This window comes from Rhincodon typus, chromosome 6, assembly GCF_021869965.1.
Source record: "Rhincodon typus isolate 14 chromosome 6, sRhiTyp1.1, whole genome shotgun sequence".
NCBI classification, from domain to species: domain Eukaryota; kingdom Metazoa; phylum Chordata; class Chondrichthyes; order Orectolobiformes; family Rhincodontidae; genus Rhincodon; species Rhincodon typus.
Genome location: NC_063337.1, coordinates 33606785 through 33625037, shown reverse-complemented (window position 1 = coordinate 33625037; position 18253 = coordinate 33606785). Strand labels below are relative to the sequence as shown.

The following is an 18253-nucleotide window of genomic DNA, read 5'->3' as shown; positions in this document are numbered from 1 at the left end:
CTTTTCATGACGTTTCAGCTTGCTTGGTAGACAGAAACGTTTGTCACAACCTTCATAATTGCACCTAGCAAAAAGAGATTGAAGTGTTATTAAAAGATTGGAATATTTCCTTATGATTGGAGAAAAATCATTAAGACAGTGTTTGATACTTACTTAAATGGTGGCACATTTGTGTGTTCATACTGATGCACTTTGAGTTGCTGATGCTTCTTAAATGATCTGCCACACCCTTCAAAATCACACTACAAGCAAAATACAAAATTTTCAATAAAGACAAAGTTGACAAAAATGTTGTCAGTTATATTTAATTTTATGAAAGTTACAGCCCACCAGCACATATTCAACTTCTAATAATTGTGAGCAGCTTCTGAAAGTGCAATAATTTCAGCAACTTTTACTAGTCTTGACACGGGAATCACATTTTCATGGATTAAAGATCCAATCCAGAGGTGTGAACACCCTCTAGCAAGCTGATAGAATGCTGCTTCATTGAAGAGGTGATGGCTTTTTTTGTAGGAAAACGTAAGAGAGAAGTGTCCTGGACGAGACTTATCCACAATAACAATCTTGAAAGACAGCTTATCTAGGAACATAATTCATTGTGTTTATTTTAAGTGGCATTGTGATGTTTATACAATTGGTGTCATACTTCCCAACATTACAACAATAGCTACAATTCAAAATGAGCTATTCGATGTGAGTTACTTTGGAACATTTTGCCATCATACACTTTTTTTTTAAAAAATTTTCTGTGAAAATACTCTTCAAAAGGAGAGTGCCATTAAAGGAAATGTTTGAAACATCAGTTCACTAATTGTTAAGAAAGTGAGGATAACTAAGTTTGTTAAATTCACTCATCCAGCCTGTCCTTGAACAAAATTTTATGTAAATCACTTTGGGATATACTGTACTATTCAATTAGTTTCATTCAGTAGACTAAATTTGAGTGTTCATCCACATGCTAGTACGGGCAGGAATGCACAGGTCTGATTAATGCACGATAATCTTTGGGTAATTTGATAGGCAATTACTAGATTTTATGTATAGTTATGATTTGAGAAACGATTTCCAATGTTATATAACACCAAATGATTAAACAACCAAGACAAATTCAATGCATGCAGCCAGTCATGTTATCCTAGTTGCCACCATACAGGACCACCTTTCACTTTGAAAATTGCTTGTAAGCTAACTCAACCAGTAACTCACGAGGTTGCAAGATCTGTACTTTAAACAAGTTACGTCAACAAAATTTGAGTTGGGGAAAGAAACCAAAAACAAACCTCCCATACAGTTTAAAATAAAACAAAACTAAAGTTACTTTTACACAACAAATCTAATATCGTATAATACACCAGAACATTAGCAAACAAAATTTGACACCTGGTTACCTAAGCAGTTATAGGACATGTCACCAAATGTACAATCCTACAAACATACAAGCATATGATCTTAAAGTGAAGAGAGGGGTAGGAGGCATGAAGAGGGAATTCTACAGTCTAGAGCCGAGGCAGTTAAAGGCAATAATTGAGGAAATAAAATCAGAAAAATCAAAAAAAAAAGCAGTATTAGAGAATCAGGGTTCTGAAGGTTGTTGGGCTTGGGGAGAGAAACAGACCACAAAAGGTAGAGGGGAGAGGCCACCGAGGGTTTCAAAAAGCTAGATGCTGCAAAAATAGCAGCCAATGTCAAATGCAAATTAAGGTGAATGGGGTGTGGTGCCAAGTTATGATACATCCACATTTATGGAGGGTGGGATAGAAAATGCCCATTGGCCAGGAAAACATTCAAATAGTCAAGTTGGGAAATGTAGGAACAGTTGAGGATTTCAGCTGCAGATAAAATGTGGCAGGGGCAAAGATAAATAAAGTTAGGAGGTGTGATTAGGCAGTCTTGGTGGTGTAGCCACATGGTTGAAAGCTCATCTCAATCAAAAAGATACCAATCTTGCAAAGTCTCATTTAGCCTCAAGCAGTGATGAGGAAGGGAAAAGTGTTAGTGACAAGGGAACAGTGTGTGAGGTAGAGTTTAACATTAGTGAAATCACCTTCCAATGTAGTCAGTATTGACTAGCAGGTTAACTGGACCAGTCAAACACCGTAGCTACAAGAGCAGGTCAGAGGAAAATGGTTTTGCAGCAGGTGAATAATCTCAACTCCCTAAACAATTCACATCATTCACAAGAGAAGTCAGGAGTGCAATGGGAAAACTCTTCAATTGCCCAATAAGTGAAGCCCCAGCTCTTGAGGACTTGATACCGTCTAAGTCAATGCACAGCATCCGCCACTTTGAAAGTTTTCTCCCTCACCATTTGCACCCTTGTACCATTTACAAGATGCACAGCACACCTCTTTGACAGAACGCCCAAACCTTCAATCCTTACCACCTTTACCTACAAGACAAGAAGCTAGATGCTAAAACTGCCACCTGCAAGTTGCCCACCAGTCACAAACATCCTGATTTGAAAATACACTGTTCCTTCAGTCACTGGGTTAAAATCCAGGAACTCCATCACTAATGGCATTGAGGTAGAACCTTCACCATAAAGAGCAGCAGTGACGGGGGTTCACTATACACTACACATGAAAATTGTAGGATTAGATATAAATATTGGCCTTGCCAATGGCATCCGCGTCCCATCAATTAGTGACAAAAAAGGAAAAAAAATTCATTACCAAGTAAAGCTTGTCTATATTGTCATGCTTTCTTGAGATATGCTTTTTCAAATTGTCCTTTGTAGTAAAAGTCTTATTGCATCTTTCATCTGTACATCTGCAAGACATTAAAAGGTTAAGAATACTGGCATTGCTTCAAAGTGTGAAGAAAACTACAAAAAATCTAAACATTACATCATATTATGATGCTTCCATGATTGATAAAAGGAATAACTTTCCAGCTGTATCTGAAGCAACATCTGTTCAGCACAGGTAATGCTCAATCAGCCCTGACTTGAACCTTTAAAAACAGTCACAGCATGTTCATTCATCTCCAACTAACCCTTCTTCCCTCAGTGCATCATACTTTCTGTCTCTTTCAGAGAAGAGTGGGTGAAGTGAAGACCTTGTGACCGGCAAAGGCAAGGGCTGAGGTAAGTTAATTGGACATAGTTAGATTAGTCCTTGCTATACAATAAAGACAAGAGCTAGCCATTTGTCAAGTTTCTGGTATGTGGCTTAGGTTATTTCAAGTTTTAAACAGAAAATGAATGGTGATAAAAGTTAAAATATATAAACAGCAACATAGATAACTAATATGTTTAAATATTAAAATGCTTTAATGAAGGCACTACAGGTGCTGTGTCACAGTTTGCAGTATGTGGGTGCTCCTGGATGCCAATTTGGACCAGAGCAATCATTAGAGCCTGACTAATTTAATAAGAGTTTTTTGGGCATGTTAACCAAAGTAGATAGACAGCAACCAGTAAATGTACTGTATTTGGACTTGCAGAAGGCAAGTAACAAGGTACCTCACAAAAGGTTAAATCATTAAGTTCTCATGGTGCTAGAGCTAGTACAGCAAACTTTGTTTTAGTCGGCACTCTTGAAAAACCAGCAAATACATACTTGAAATACTGGAAGTTCACCATATTATCGTGATCCCCACCATGTTCAAGTAGTCAGTTCAGCACATGAAGTTGAGAAGGCTCTCTACCACTAAGTCTTATTTAAGGCAATGTTGCACTATTATCCAAGTGATTTATGCTGTAAATAAAGTACAACAGTGACGTGCATAACCCCTGCATTACATTTGCATTAGTTAGTACATGTTTTTACACTGAATGTGTGGACCTCTTGATCAACCAGACTATTTCATTAACTGGCACACTCCTAATCCCATAGGTGCTGGTTAATAAAAAGTTTGCCGTATAAAGCGAGTGGGGATAAGGGGTTCTTTTTCAAACTGGCAATTTGTAACAGTGGGGTTCCACAGAGATCACTGCTGGCACTGCAACGGATTACAATATATTATTAGTGACGAGGAAGGAAGGAAGCAAATGACCTGAATCCAAATTGCAAATGACAAAAAAAGTGGAAAGGCAAGTTGTGAGAAAGATACAGTTTAGAGACATATTGTTAGGTTGGGTAACTAAGTCGGCAAAAAGTTAGCAAACGGCATATAATGTGGGAAAACGTGAAGATGTTCATTTTGGAAGGGAGGACAAGAGAACAGTATTATTTAGATGGGAGAAGAAAACTACAAAACCAAGGGACTTTGGGGTACTTATGCATGAAGTACAGAAAGCTAGCAGACAGGTGCAGCAGGTAATCAGGAAGGCCAATGGAATGGTGGTCCTTGTTTCAAGGGGTTGGAGTAAAAAGAGTAGAAAGTTTGACCGCAACGGTACAACGTGCTGGTGAGACCACATGTAGAGTACTGAGAGCAATTTGGGTCCCCTTATTTAAGGAAAGATATTATTTCATTGCCGGCAATTCAGAGAAGGTTCACTAGGATGACATTTGTAATAAATAGTCTGTCTTTCTTGTTAAGTACAGAAACCTGGTCCATGCTGTCAACCTGGGTTTGAAAGACGGGAAAATTGGGAATACTGCATACTTTTTAAAAATGTTTAACTTTTAAAAATACTCCAGGGATAGTGGAACTTGGATTCCAGCACACTACCCCAGTGAGGCATTGGATCTTCTCAATTATGGGTGTACAATCATTTCCTTTATAAAAGACTTTTAATTTGGTTGAATTTTGGTTGATTCTTGGCTGCATTTACCCTAAAGGACTAAATGGATATGAAAACAAACATCTTACACTCAAGTTAAGAATTTCTCATGGTGTATACTGACCTAAATGGTTTTTCTTCTCCATGAGTCAGAAGGTGCCTTGTAAGATGACCTTTCCTGGAGAAACCTTTACCACATCCCTCATATTGACAAGAAAATGGTTTCTGTAAAAAAAAACACATTTGGTAAAGATTTTTCTTCAGAGTCATTATCTTCCAGTAATTTTCTCAGTCTAGCCTTCACTTCCAAAAATGAAGCCAACCACCCCAGCAAACCGAGGCATATAAATAACAAGCAGGACAGAAAACCAAGGCTTCACCAAAGGCGCAGTGACAATGTTACCTGGCAGGGTGATGAACCGGCTGCAATCAAACACATCGGCTCGGCGAGCAAGTCTACAACCTCATCCACAACATAAGCTACAAATCTTCTCAAAAACTTTAGGTCTAGGCCCAAAACATCAGCCTTCCTGCTCCTATGATGCTGCTTAGCCTGCTGTGTTCATCCAGCTCTACACCTTTTTAAATTACCCCCTTAGTTTTGAACTCCTCAACCCTAGGAAAAAGACCTTTGTTCACCTTATCTATGCCCCACATGATTTTATAAACCTTTAAGGTCACCCATCAACCTGCTATGCTGCACTGAAAAAAAAAGCCTATCCTTATAACTCAAACCCTCTATTCCTGGCAACATCCTGGTAAATCCTTTCTGAACCCTCTCCAATTTAATAATATCCTTCCTAGAGTAGGGCAACCAGAATTGTACATAGCAGTCCAAAAGGTGCCTCACCAACATCCTGTACAACCTAAACATGATATCCTAACTCCTATACTCAATGGTCTGAGCAATTAACCACTGTCTTAGTCTTCTGTCTACCTGTGATGCAACATTCAAAGAACTACCTTCCTAAACTCCTATGTCTCTTTGTTCTACATTACCCAGGGCCCTACCATTAACTGTACAAGTTCTACCCTTGTTTGTTTTACAAAAACAAAATACCTTGCATTTATTCAAAATAAACCCCATCTGCCACTCATCAGCACACTGGACCAATTGATCAAGATCCCTTGTTAATCTGAGAGAACCTTCTTCACTATACCATCAATTTTAGCATCATCCACAACCTTACTAATCATGCCTCCTAGATTCTAATCCAAAGCATTTATGAAAATGACAAAACGTGCACCCAGCACCGATCCCTGCAGACCACCACTGGTCACGGGCCTCCAGGCGGAGAAACAATCCTCCAGCACTGTCTCCTGCATTTCAGCCAACTCCATATCCAAGTGACAAGCTCTCCGTGAATCCCATGTGATGTAACTTTGTTTATTAGTCTACAACGTGTAACCTTGTCAAAGGCTTTACTAATATATGAGGTGCAACATTTTAACGGCATTCTGTTCTCATGAGCACATAAATCACTCCTAAAAATATAAATAAAACAAAATACTACTGATGTTGTAGGAATAATAAATCTCTACAGTATTGATCAGTTCCTTCCGGAACACATTGTTAAGTGATCAGAAGTAGATTATACTGTGTTTGGGGCTTGATTTGATGTGAAGCCATGTAGAACATGGCTGTTGACCGCTCCGGGAGCACCTCGCAGCGAGGTCACGCAGGCCAGAGTCCCAGCCCCTCTTACCTCCCCTGTGTGCCTGCACAGGTGAGCGAGTAGCCGCCAGTTCTTGGAGAAAGTGGCTCCACAACCGAAAGAGCAGATGAAGAGATTCCGGCAGAGTCTGTCCCGCTCTGACACCAATGGCCGCTCCCCGCTGCCCGGCCCCGCGCCCTCCTCCGGCCGCTCCCCGCTGCCCGGCCCCGCGCCCTCCTCCGGCCGCTCCACTCTGCCCGGCCCCGCGCCCTCCTCCGGCCGCTCCACTCTGCCCGGCCCCGGGCCCTCCTCCGGCCGCTCCCCGCTGCCCGGCCCCGGGCCCTCCTCCGGCCGGCACCGTCTCCCAAAATCCATCTCCTTACAGTCACAGTGCGGAGGGTCAGGCGATCTGCAGTTCCTACTATCTCAGATCTTCTATCCTGTCTGGAATAACTAGGGGGGGGTAATATCATCTTTATTCACGTATAACACAAGCTACAACAGTAAACGTAACCCTGTACTTCAAGTACAAACTAAAATTTAGTTAGTATTAACAACATCCTAAACTGGTCTCATTACTGCGCAGTGTTTCTATTTTTTAAAAACTCTATTTTTCCTTAAATCTCACGCACATTCACTTGGACTAGCCCGATGACATCACACGGAGGCGAGCTCGTGCCCTGGAACCGGCTCACGTGGCTCTGTCCCCAATGTACATCTCTGAGATGCTGCTTCATTGAAACAACACATGTGGAAGGGCAGAGAGGCTGACGTTTCGGGCCTAGACCCGAAACGTCAGCCTCTCTGCTCCTATGATGCTGCTTGGCCTGCTGTGTTCATCCAGCCCTGCACCTTGTTGTCTCGGATTCTCCAGCATCTGCAGTTCCTACTATCTCTCATGTGGAAGGGCGAAGCATTTCTGCAGTAGTTGGGCGGAGTGTAAAGTGCTGGTGGAGAAAAGATGTTGACAGTTCAAATTAAGTGATCAGAATGTGAGAATGGCAGAGGGAAGGAACTGATCAGCAGTGTGGCGACTGGTACAGATTAATGCTTAATTGGAGGCAATTTAATATTCCAACAACATCTGCAGTGTTTTGTTTTATTTATACTTTTATTTGAGTGATTATGAACTCATGACAACAATGCTGTTAACATGTTGCACCTCGTATTAGTAAAGCCTTTGACACGGTTATACATTGTAGACTAATTAATAAAGTTACATCACATGGGATCTAGGGAGAGCTTGTCAATTGGATACGGAACAAAAAACAAAGTTGCTGGAAAAGCTTAACAGGTCTGGCAGCATCTGTGAAGGAAAAAACAGTTAACGTTTTGGATCCAGTGACCCTTCCACAGCATTGGATAAGGAATTGAATAAAAGGCAGGAGACAGAGTGGTGGAGGTTTGTTTTTCTACCTGGAGGCCTGTGACCAGTGGTGTTCTACAGAGATTGGTGCTGGGTCCACTTTTGTTTGACATTTATATAAGCACTTTAGATGAGAATTTAGGAGGCATGGTTAGCCAGTTTGTGGATGATGCCAAAATTGGTGGTATGGTTGACAGTGAAGAAGGTTATCTCCGATTACAAAGGGATCTTGATCAATTTGCAAAACTAATGTTTTGAGTCTAGATGACTCTTCAGCAGAGCTGAAGTGAAGTGTGTCTAACTGCCAGACTTGAAAGAGCACCCTGTTTGTGTTTGGTTTCTCAAATGTAGAAAGCCACATTAGGTGCAGTAAATACAGTGCACAAGATTGGAGGAGGTGCAGGTGAAATGCTGCTTCACCTGGAAAGACTGTTTAGGCTCTTAGCTGGTGAGCAGGGAGGAGGTAAAGGGATGGGTGTTGCACCTTCTGCAGTTATATGGAAAGGTAGACAGGGCTGGGTGACTGCTTTGCAGACCACCCCCAGTCTGCATGCAAGCATAACCCTAACCTTCCCATTTTAACACAGCATCCTGCTTGCATGCCCACTTGTCGGTCCTTGGCATGCTGCAGTGCTCCAGTGAGCCATAGTGCAAACTGGAGGAATAACACCTCATCTTCAGACTAGGAGATAGCAAGAACTGCAGATGCTAGAGCCAGAGACAGAGACAACACAGTGTGGAGCTGGTGGAACACAGCAGTCCAGGCAGCAGAGGAGCAGGAAAGTTGATGTTTCAGGTCAGAACCCTTCTTCTGAAGGGTCTCCAGCTCCACACTGTTGTCTCATCTTCAGATTAGACATTTTACAGCCATCTGAACTCAATATTGCATTCAACACCTTTGAATTGTGAACCAACTTCCATTTCTTCCCTTCCGGCTTTACTTGTTACATTCTCTGTCACTATGTCCTCTCTCCCTTCCTCCCACCCCATTGGGACTGTCTGCACTTTCAAGTCTAGCAGTTAGACACATTGTTCTACCATTCTGATCACTTAATCCAAACTTTCATCCACCAGCAGTTTACACCCCAGCACCCCCACGCTCTCTCTGAACTCTGACATAAATGCTGTCCCCTCCACACTTCACTTCAGTTCAGTTCTGAAAAGTCATTTAACATTTAGAGTCTAGTTTGCTCCCTCTATGGATGCTGTGTGACCCGCTGTGATCGCCAGCATTTGTTGTTTTCAAAACAGATGCCAGCATCTGCAGTAATTTGCTCCTAGCCTGCTTCAGTGTTCCTATTAAATCCTGTACAGTCACCACAGACTGAACAGACTGCACAGCCAATGTGCAATTGGTAGATCATGAGGAAATCAACACAACAGAAAAAACAACCACAGGAGATAGTCACCACTAACCTAATTGTCACAGACACATTGACTATGTTTGATTTACAGCATCCACAGTTCTTTTGGTTTTCATTGTCTCCGTAAGCATTGATGTGGAGATGCTGGTGTTGGACTAGGGTGGACAAAGTCAGAAGTCACATGTCACATGACACCAGGTTGTGGTCCAACAGGTTGATAGGAGTGCCAACTGCATAGTCTTGCTCAAGTGCCATCTTTACATTAGACACACCCTCCCTCACAGTATAGTTGGGCCATTCTGTATCACCTGACCTTTGTGGAGAATTTTGCAAAGAAAAACACCTTTGACCACAAGTCTATCAGGAAGGAGTCAGCATGTAGCATCCGAGACCCTGCTGGAAAAGGAGAGGGTAGATCATGTCGCATGGTTCCCTGAGCAGACAGTCAAAGTCATTTAGCAGAAAGTCTCATCACCAGAACTTTCTAACAACTGCCAAGACATCACTTGGTTGGTGGTGAAAAGGACACTGTCCTGGATTCTTTTTGTTCACCATCTGTTTGCACCACTGCATGTTGCCCTCAAAGAGGCTGAGATGTGATAGAGACGGTCATCCACCTTTTGTTGGAAAGTGCCTTTGCAAAGGAAGTCTGGAGAAAGATGCAGTGGTTTTTGTCAAGGTTAGTCCCAAGCAGCTCCGTGACACAGGATTCTGTGCTCTATGCTCTGTCCCCCTGGACGCACACTGAGACAAACATCAACTGTGCTGGAAGACCATTAACTCACTGAAAGATGCCCTTTGGTTTGCCTGAAACTTGTTAGTCTTCTGGATCAAGGAGTAGACCCTGACAGTGTTGCAGACTGGCACATTTAAAAGGTCCAGGATTATGTGCTGAGAAAGCACTAATGTTTGGGGCAGCTGCCGCTAAGGTGCAGTGGGGAAAAACCACTGCCTGGGGACTTTCTGTGAAAGTTAAACGCGGGTTCCTTCAGTTATCGGACCCTCTGGTGTCTCAATGCATGCAAATATAATCTTGCACAACTATGACATGCATTTGTTTGTTCATTTCATTCTATCCAACTCCAATGTTTTTGTTTAAAACCAAGAGTGTGATCTGTTTGGACTTCAGTAAGGCATTTGACAACATTCCTCATGGTAGACTGGTTAGCAAGGTTAGATCACATGGAATGGAGGGAGAACTAGCCCTTTGGATACAGAACTGGCTTGAAAGACAGAGGGTGGTGGTGGAGGGTTGCTTTTCAGTCTGGAGACCTGTGACCAGTGGTGTGCTACAAGGACCAGTGCTGCCACTACTGCTTTTCATCATTTTATATAAATGATTTGGATGTGAACATCAGAGGTATGGTTTGTAAGTTTGCAGATGACACCAAAATTGGGAGGTGAAGAGGACAGCAAAGAAGGTTACCTCAGTACAATGGGACCTTGATCAGTTTGGTCCCACCCTTGGGCGACGGTGTGTGGAGTTTGCACATTCTCCCCAGGCCTGTGTGGATTTCCTCTGGGGTACTCCAGTTTCCTCCCACAGTCCAAAGATGTGCAGGTTAGGTGGACTGGCCGTGGTAAATTGTCTGTAGTGTCAAGGCACATGCAGGCGAGCTGTACTAGCCATGGGAAATGCAAGGTTACAAGGATTGGGTAGGGCAGTGGGTCTGGGTGGCATGCTGTTCAGAGATTCAATGTGGACTTGTTGGATTAAATGGCCTGTTTCCACACTGTAGGGATTCTATGATCTATGGATGGGCCAATGGGTTGAGGAGTGGCAAATGAAGTTTAATTTAGATAAACGTGAGGTGCTGCATTTTGGAAATGCAAATCAGGGCAGGACTTGTACACTTAATGGTATGTTGCTGAACAAAGAGACCTTGGAATGCATGTTCATAGTTCCTTGAAAGTGGATTCCCAGGTAGACAGGAAGGTGAAGGTGGCATTTGGTGTACTTGCCTTTGTTGGTCAGTGCATTGAGGATAGCTATTGGGAGGTCATGTTGCAGCTGTACTGGACATTGCTCAGGCCACTTTTGGAATTCTGTGTGCAATTCTGGTCTCCCTGCTATAGGGAGGATTTTGTGAAACTTGAAAAGGGTTCAGAAAAGATTTACAAGGATGTTGCCAGAGTTGGAGGGTTTGAGCTATGGGGAGTGGCCGAAGATGCTGGGGTTATTTTGCCTTGAGCATTGGAGGCGGAGAGGTGACCTTATAGAGGTTTGTAAAATCATGAGGGGTGTGGAGAGAGGGAATAGCCAAGGTCTTTTCCCTTGGATGGGCAAGTCCAAAACTAGAGGGCATAGGTTTAAGGTGAGAAGGGATAGATTTAAAAGGGATGCAAGGGGCAACGTTTTCCTGCAGAGTGTGGTGCGTGTATGGAATGAGCTGCCAGAGGAAGTGGAGGCTGGTATAATTACAATATATAAAAGGCATCTGGATGGATATACAAATAGGAAGGGTTTAAGAGGGATATGGGCCAAATGCAACTAGATTATTTTAGGATATCTGGTCAGCATGACCAAGTTGGCCTCAGGGTCAGTTTCCATGCTGTACAGCTCTAACTCTAGGACTCTAACTCTAAATTTCCATAGGTGCTGACAGACCAGCTGAGCCTTTGATTTACAGCATCCAGTTAACATTTTGGGTCAAATGTACCTTCCTCAGAACTCCAACATTTGTTTGTTTCTTCATATGCTACTGTACAAAAGCAAACTGTTTGTGGTTATGTATGACGTTTTTCATGAACAAAGTGTATTTTTGAAATAAAAGTCACAACCACCATGCTAAATGAGATAGATTCAAAACAGATTTAAACAACTCAAAACTGAATATCCACAAGGCAAAATTGGCCACCAGCAGCACAAGAATTATATTCAAGGAGAATCAGAAACCTCAAACAGCACATCTGTCATTTTATCAAATCAAGGGTTTCTGGCTCAAAGACTGAGTACAAGTATGTGCTTTTCTTTGCATACTTATGAAATGTTGAGCTGGTGAAGCTGCAACACAAGTCTGCATGCATACTAAGCAATCGAAAACACATACAATGGATTGAGCTAAGTGATTCCACAACCAGCACTTGATTGCAGTCCCACCATTGCCTGTCATTATGATAGTGGACAATTAAACAAATAATTGACTATTCTGAAGTGGTAGAACTCAGAACATCAATGCAAAAAAAGACATGGCTCAAACATTTGCAAATAATTTCAGGCAGAAATATAAAGCGAAAGCTCACCTCAGCTACTTACTGAAGGCATCACCAGAACAAAAGATTGTCTTGAGCTAATTTAATTCACTTCACATGATATCAAAAAAAAAAGAAAAGGCGAGGGCTCTGGATACAAAAGCTACAAGCCCTGACAATGTCTGGTAGTAATATTCGAGACTTGCCCTTTAGAACTAGCAGCTCCACAGACCAATCTGTTTAGTATAGCTTCAACATTGGCATCAACCCAGCAGTGTGGACATTTTCCAGGTATGCCCCCTCTATACAAAAAGCAAGAGTAAGCCAATTAAAGTCCTATCAGACTATTCTCAAATCAGCAAGTTGGAAAGTGTTGTCAAAAGTGCTTTCCAATAGCAAGTATTTGCTAATGATCTTCTCACTGATGTTTGCATTTTGCCAGAATCATTGAACTCCTGGCTTCAATACCTTGTTCCAAGCTAAATTCCATAAGTGAGTTGAAGCTGACAACTCGACATAAAGATAACATTTGGTCAATGAGTGCAGTAAAGTTGAAGTCAATGGGAATCAGGAAAAAAAAAATGTTACACTGGTTGGAGTTGGACCTGGACCTAACATATAGGAAGATGATTGTAATCATTGGAGATCAATCATCCCACCCCAGAAGACTTTGTTCCTCAGGATTATATTCTAGGCAAAACCATCTTCAACTCTTTCATTAATGATCTTCTCTCAATCATAAAGTCAGATTGAGGATATTCACTACCATTTGAGATTGCTCAGATAATGAAACAGTCAATTTTTATTTACAACAAGACCTGACCAATCTTTGGGTTTCAAGTGATAGTGGCAGGTAAAATTACTATCTGAATTTCCAACCTTAAAAACCTGGAGGTTGCCATTGACAAGAACTGAACCAGACTAGTCATAAATATTGTACCAACAGGTCATAAACTGGGCACATTGTGGCAAATTATTCACTTCCAGACTCCGTAATTAACCATCTACAGGGCAAAAGTAGAGTGTGTAGTGGGAGACATTCCTTTTATCTGGATAAGTATAGCTCCAACAATATTCATGAAGCTTGACATTATCAAGGATAAAGCAGCTTGCTTAACTGGGACTCCAGTCACCACTTGCTGCTGTGTTTCATCTTAGTTCATATTTCTTGTAACTTCCACTAAAAGGTTAAAAGCAGCATAGAAACATGACCACCTGAGAATCGTAGCCAGTAGTTCCTGGTGTACCACTTAACTGTTTGTTGGACTTTACTTTGAGCAGCTCTTACTGCATTCATACTTATCACTTTGATCTCTCTTGCAATTAATAAGAGCAGCATTCTTGGCTTCAATGAGAAGTTCCATCAATGATGTTAGGTTTGAATATGCAGCTTCTTTCATCCTTACTTCCCATATGTTGAGAGGGCAGTCTTGTAGATGGTGTCCTGAAGCATGTATCATTTCACTTCCACATTTCTGCTTTGAATGAAAAAAATTTAAAGATTGTATCTGAACAATGGTACACACCAGGGAGTGATCAGGATCATAGTCAGCACAGTGGTAGCTGTGCGTTGAGAATGCAGTTTGGAAAGTCACATCTGGTGATGATCATGTTTAAGTGGTGCCAATCCTTGATGTGGTTTTTTTGGTTCTAAAATCAACCAATAAAAAAATTCCAGTCAAAGGATATTGTGAAACTTGAAAGGGTTCAGAAAAGATCTACAAGGATGTTGCAAGGGTTGGTGGGTTTGAGCTATAGGGAGGGGCTGAATAGGATGGGGTTATTTTCCCTGGAGATCAGGGGCTGAGGCATGATCTTAGAGGTTTAAAAATCATGAGGGGCATGGATAGGGTAAATAGACAAGATTTTTCCCCAGAGTGGGGGAGTCCAAAACTATGAAGGAGAGAGGGGAGAGGAAAGATTTAAAAGGGTCCAAAGGGGTAACTTTTTCATGTAGAGGGTGGTGCATGTATGGAATGAGCTGCCAGAGGACTGGTGGAGGTTGGCACAATTACAACATTTAAAAGGCATCTGGATGGGTATATGAATAGGAAAGGTTTAGACAGATGAGCCAAATGCTGGCAAACGGGGCTATACTTATTTAGGATATCTGGTTGGCATGGACAAGTTGGGTCAAAAGGCCTGTTTTCATACAGTTTATCTCTGACTCTATACAGGCAGTGGAGGGCTTTTAAGCTCAAGGGAATTACCCATTGCTTAGATTAAAGAGACAGACTTTTTTTTTTCAATACAGTATTACTGTGGTTAGAACCAGTTCTGTGAAGTCTTTGAAGATGCTGTATAGACTAGTGCTCAGGAGAACAGAACAATATAATGAAAGTCAATTACCTCGAAGGGAGTGTGTTAGTTCCAGACCAGATGTTCGGGATAAAACCCTGAAACGATTACTTGAAGTATATTAAAGCTCAGGTGCATGGGAGTTCCTGCCATAGATATTTGTTTGACTGAACAGACTGATACAGGCATTTAGGCACATGAGGCAACAAGTCCCACAAGATATTAGGATCCAAAATGCCATATTTGTTTCTTCTTTCCAATGCTGCTTCCTCTGCCTCATCATTAAAGGTACTGCTTTAGTTCTGCTATAACATATGTTTTGTTAATGCAAATTGGTAGTAATGCAATTGATGAATAGTGGATGCTGTATGGATAAAACAAACTTTCTGCTCTACAGGTAAAGCAATTTTCTATAGCAATTTCCCTATAATGCTATTTTCAATGGCGATTTTCATATAGCACTATTTTGTATACCAAGAGGTCACACAAGAACGCTTCTACCACATTATAGGAGAACTACCTGTATTTCAATTCAAAGCATGATGGATAAGTTGTCACCATTTTGAATGATTGGTAGCAAACTCCTTTCAGTCATTGATGTCATTGCTGCTACACTTCAAGGAAAACTTCAGGATGTCATTGAAGCATGTTCTTTGACCTCGCCTAGAACACCACCCATTTGAGAGTTGATAAAACAGGACTTTGAGAATCAATCAATCTGTTCTAGTCGAACAAATACCCATGGCAAAAAATCCCAGCACTGAGTAAACATCATCCTCAAAATCAATGGAGAGCCAACGATTACAGAGCTCAAAATTCTGCTTCATTTTTACTAAAAATGTGAGTCCATCTTAAAAAATTCTTAATTTTTTGTCATTCTAAACAGCATAGCATAGACCCAGCTGGGAGAAGGAGGAAATCCTGAAGCAAGGTCTTGCAGAGTTTCATTCAAGTGTCTGAGGGGAAAAAACCAGCAGCAAGTGACCTGGTTCCATTGAATGGCTAGTCACCACTGTTTCACCCCAACATACTTTCTAGCAACTTGTTGAAAGTGTTTTGTGGAGATGCTTTTCCACTCTCTGGACACAGTGTCCAGTCCATTGGAGTTGATTTTTGCCAGAATTTCACTGAATGTTTGTAGAGCTGGCTTCAGGAAGGAAACTAACTTTTGTTGAGCAGTCTTCCCATTGAATGCAGAATGCTGCCTGAATTTCTCACACACTTTTGTGCACGTCACTGAAACACAATCCAGGACTCACTGCAATACAGTTGTGTGATGACAATTGTTCTATTTACCAGGATTTGTATTGACATGAAAGACTTTGAAATCAGTAGTAAGAGGAGTACAGAGGAAATAAACACATCTAGCAGCTAACATATTCCCCTCTGTCATTTCCTCACATCAGCATCTGAACAGCAAACACTCTTTTCTCCTGGGGAGGCGATGGTGTAATGGTAATACCACTGGACTATTGATTCAGAACCCCAGACCAATGCCTGGGGATGTGGATTCAAATCCCATCACAACAGGAATATATTAGCTGCTAGATGTGTTTATTTCCCCTGTACTCCTCTTACTACTGATTTCACAGTCATGTCAATACAAATCCTGGTAAATAGATCAATTGTCATCACACAACTGTATTGCAGTGAGTCCTGGATTGTGTTTCAGTGACACGCACAAAAGTGTATGAGAAATTCAGGCAGCATTCTGCATTCAATGGGAAGACTGCTCTTTATAGTAGGTCTAGTCACATGTGGACCAGATCAGGGGAGGATGGCAGATTTCCTTCCCTTAAGGATAGTGTGTATATATTACACCATCCTTAAGGGAAGGAAATCTACCATCCTCCCCGATCTGGTCCAGATGTGACTAGACCCACAGCATATGGCTGACTCTGAACTGCCCTCTGAAATGCAGAGCAAGCCACTTGGTACAAGGGCACTTACAGTTGGGTATTAAATGCTGGCCTAGTCAGTGATACTCACCTTCTATGAGCAAATTAAAAGAAATGCTCTCTCGTACCAATATCTTGTTGTTAACCTCCATAGGTAGTGTTCTCCTCTTATCTGTGCAAACCATTCCCGACACTCATCGCTCCGTTAGTGCTCTCCATGCAGAAGACAGCACCCAACTTCAGAGAAAGGCAGAGATCCTTATTACAAGTTCCCAAGGTGATAAGCCACTAACATTGATGGCCACTGACAATGTGTATCCACCTGGCTGACTGTGGAATGTTTTGTTTGAGGAGGCTGCAGATGTCAGCAATAACCTACCTTAAAAATACAAGCATTCTGAGGCCCTGGTGCTCACATTGGTTGAGAGAATGGATTGGAATCCCAGCCCCTTGGAGCTGGGCTTGAGTGAGCATCCCCACTGCATCTCCCCTTGCCTGTTGTCCATGGTTTCAGAACTTTACATTCAGTTTTAACTTTTGTAACGCTTCACTGGGTAGTGTACTGGAAATCAAGCCCTACTATTCCTAGTGCCCTCACAAAAATTAAAGATTTTAAAAAGTACTCAAAAGATTCCCCAATTTACCCAAATTTCAGACCCAGATTGTCAGAAAGTACAGAGTAGGTGTCTTATACATGGACTGTGATATACAGACAGACTCTTCGATCCAACTTGTCTATGCTGACCAGATATCCTAAATTAATCTAATTCCATTTGCCAGCATTTGGCCCATATCCCTCTAACTGCTTCCTGTTCATATACCCATCCAGATGATCCTTCAATGTTGTACTTTTACCAGCCTCCATCACTTCCTCTGGCAGCTCGTTCCAAATGTGCATCACGCTTGTGAAAAAGTTGCCCCTTAGGTCCCTTTTAAGTCTTTTCCTTCTCATCTTAAACCTATGCTGTGTAGTTTTGGACTCCCCTACGCTGGGGGAAAGACCCTATGTATGCCCCTCATGATTTTAAATACCTCTAAGTTCACCTCTGACACTCCAGGGAAGATAGCCTCAGTCTATTCAGCCTCTCATTATAGCTCAAACCTTCCAACCCTAGCAACATCCTTGTTAATCTTTTCTGAACCCCTCCAAGTTTCACAACATCCTTCCGAGAGCAGGGAGGCCAGAATTGCACGCAGTATTCCAAAAGTGGCCTAACCAACGCCCTGTACAGCCACAGCATGAAATCCCAACTGCTATGCTTAATGCACTGACAAATAAAAGGCAAGCATACCAAATGTCTTCTTCACTATCCTATCTGCCTGCAACTCCATAAAAGGAAATATGAACCGCCACTCTTTGTTCAGTAACACTCCCCAGGACCATACCATTAAGTGTACAAGTCCTGCCCTGATTTGCCTTCCCAAAAGTCAACAACTCACATCTAAATTAAACTCCATCTGCTACGCCTCAGCCTATTGGCCCATCTGATCAAGATCCCATTGTATTCTGGAGGTAGCCTTCTTCACGGTCTACGACACCTCCAATTTAAGTGTCATCTGCAAACTTTCTAACCATACCTCCTTTGTTCACATCCAAATCATTATGAATGACAAAAAGTAGTGGATCCAGCACCAAGCCTTGTGGCACACCACTGATCATAAGCCTCCAGTCTGAAAAGCATCTTCCACCATCTGTCTTCAAGCTAGTTCTGTATCCAGATAGCTAGTGCTCCCTCTAATTCCCATATGAAAAAAAATTATGAACTTTTGGTATATAACTTTATTAGAACTTCAATGCTTTTATAAAA

General features: G+C 41.8%; 1 protein-coding gene across 1 annotated transcript in view; it reads right to left on the bottom strand.

Annotated features, from left to right (window-relative positions):
- The window catches only part of gtf3ab (general transcription factor IIIA, b), a 12051-nt gene extending 5167 nt beyond the window's left edge, over positions 1-6884 (bottom strand). Inside the window, exons 1-5 of the mRNA XM_020529180.2 lie at positions 6379-6884; positions 4797-4897; positions 2676-2772; positions 154-242; positions 7-64 (exon numbers count right to left, since the gene is read on the bottom strand). Of these exons, the coding sequence (XP_020384769.2) occupies positions 7-64; positions 154-242; positions 2676-2772; positions 4797-4897; positions 6379-6702 (669 nt within the window). The 5' untranslated portion in view covers positions 6703-6884. The remainder of the gene's footprint in view (positions 1-6; positions 65-153; positions 243-2675; positions 2773-4796; positions 4898-6378) is intronic.
- Positions 6885-18253: the final 11369 nt, after the last annotated feature.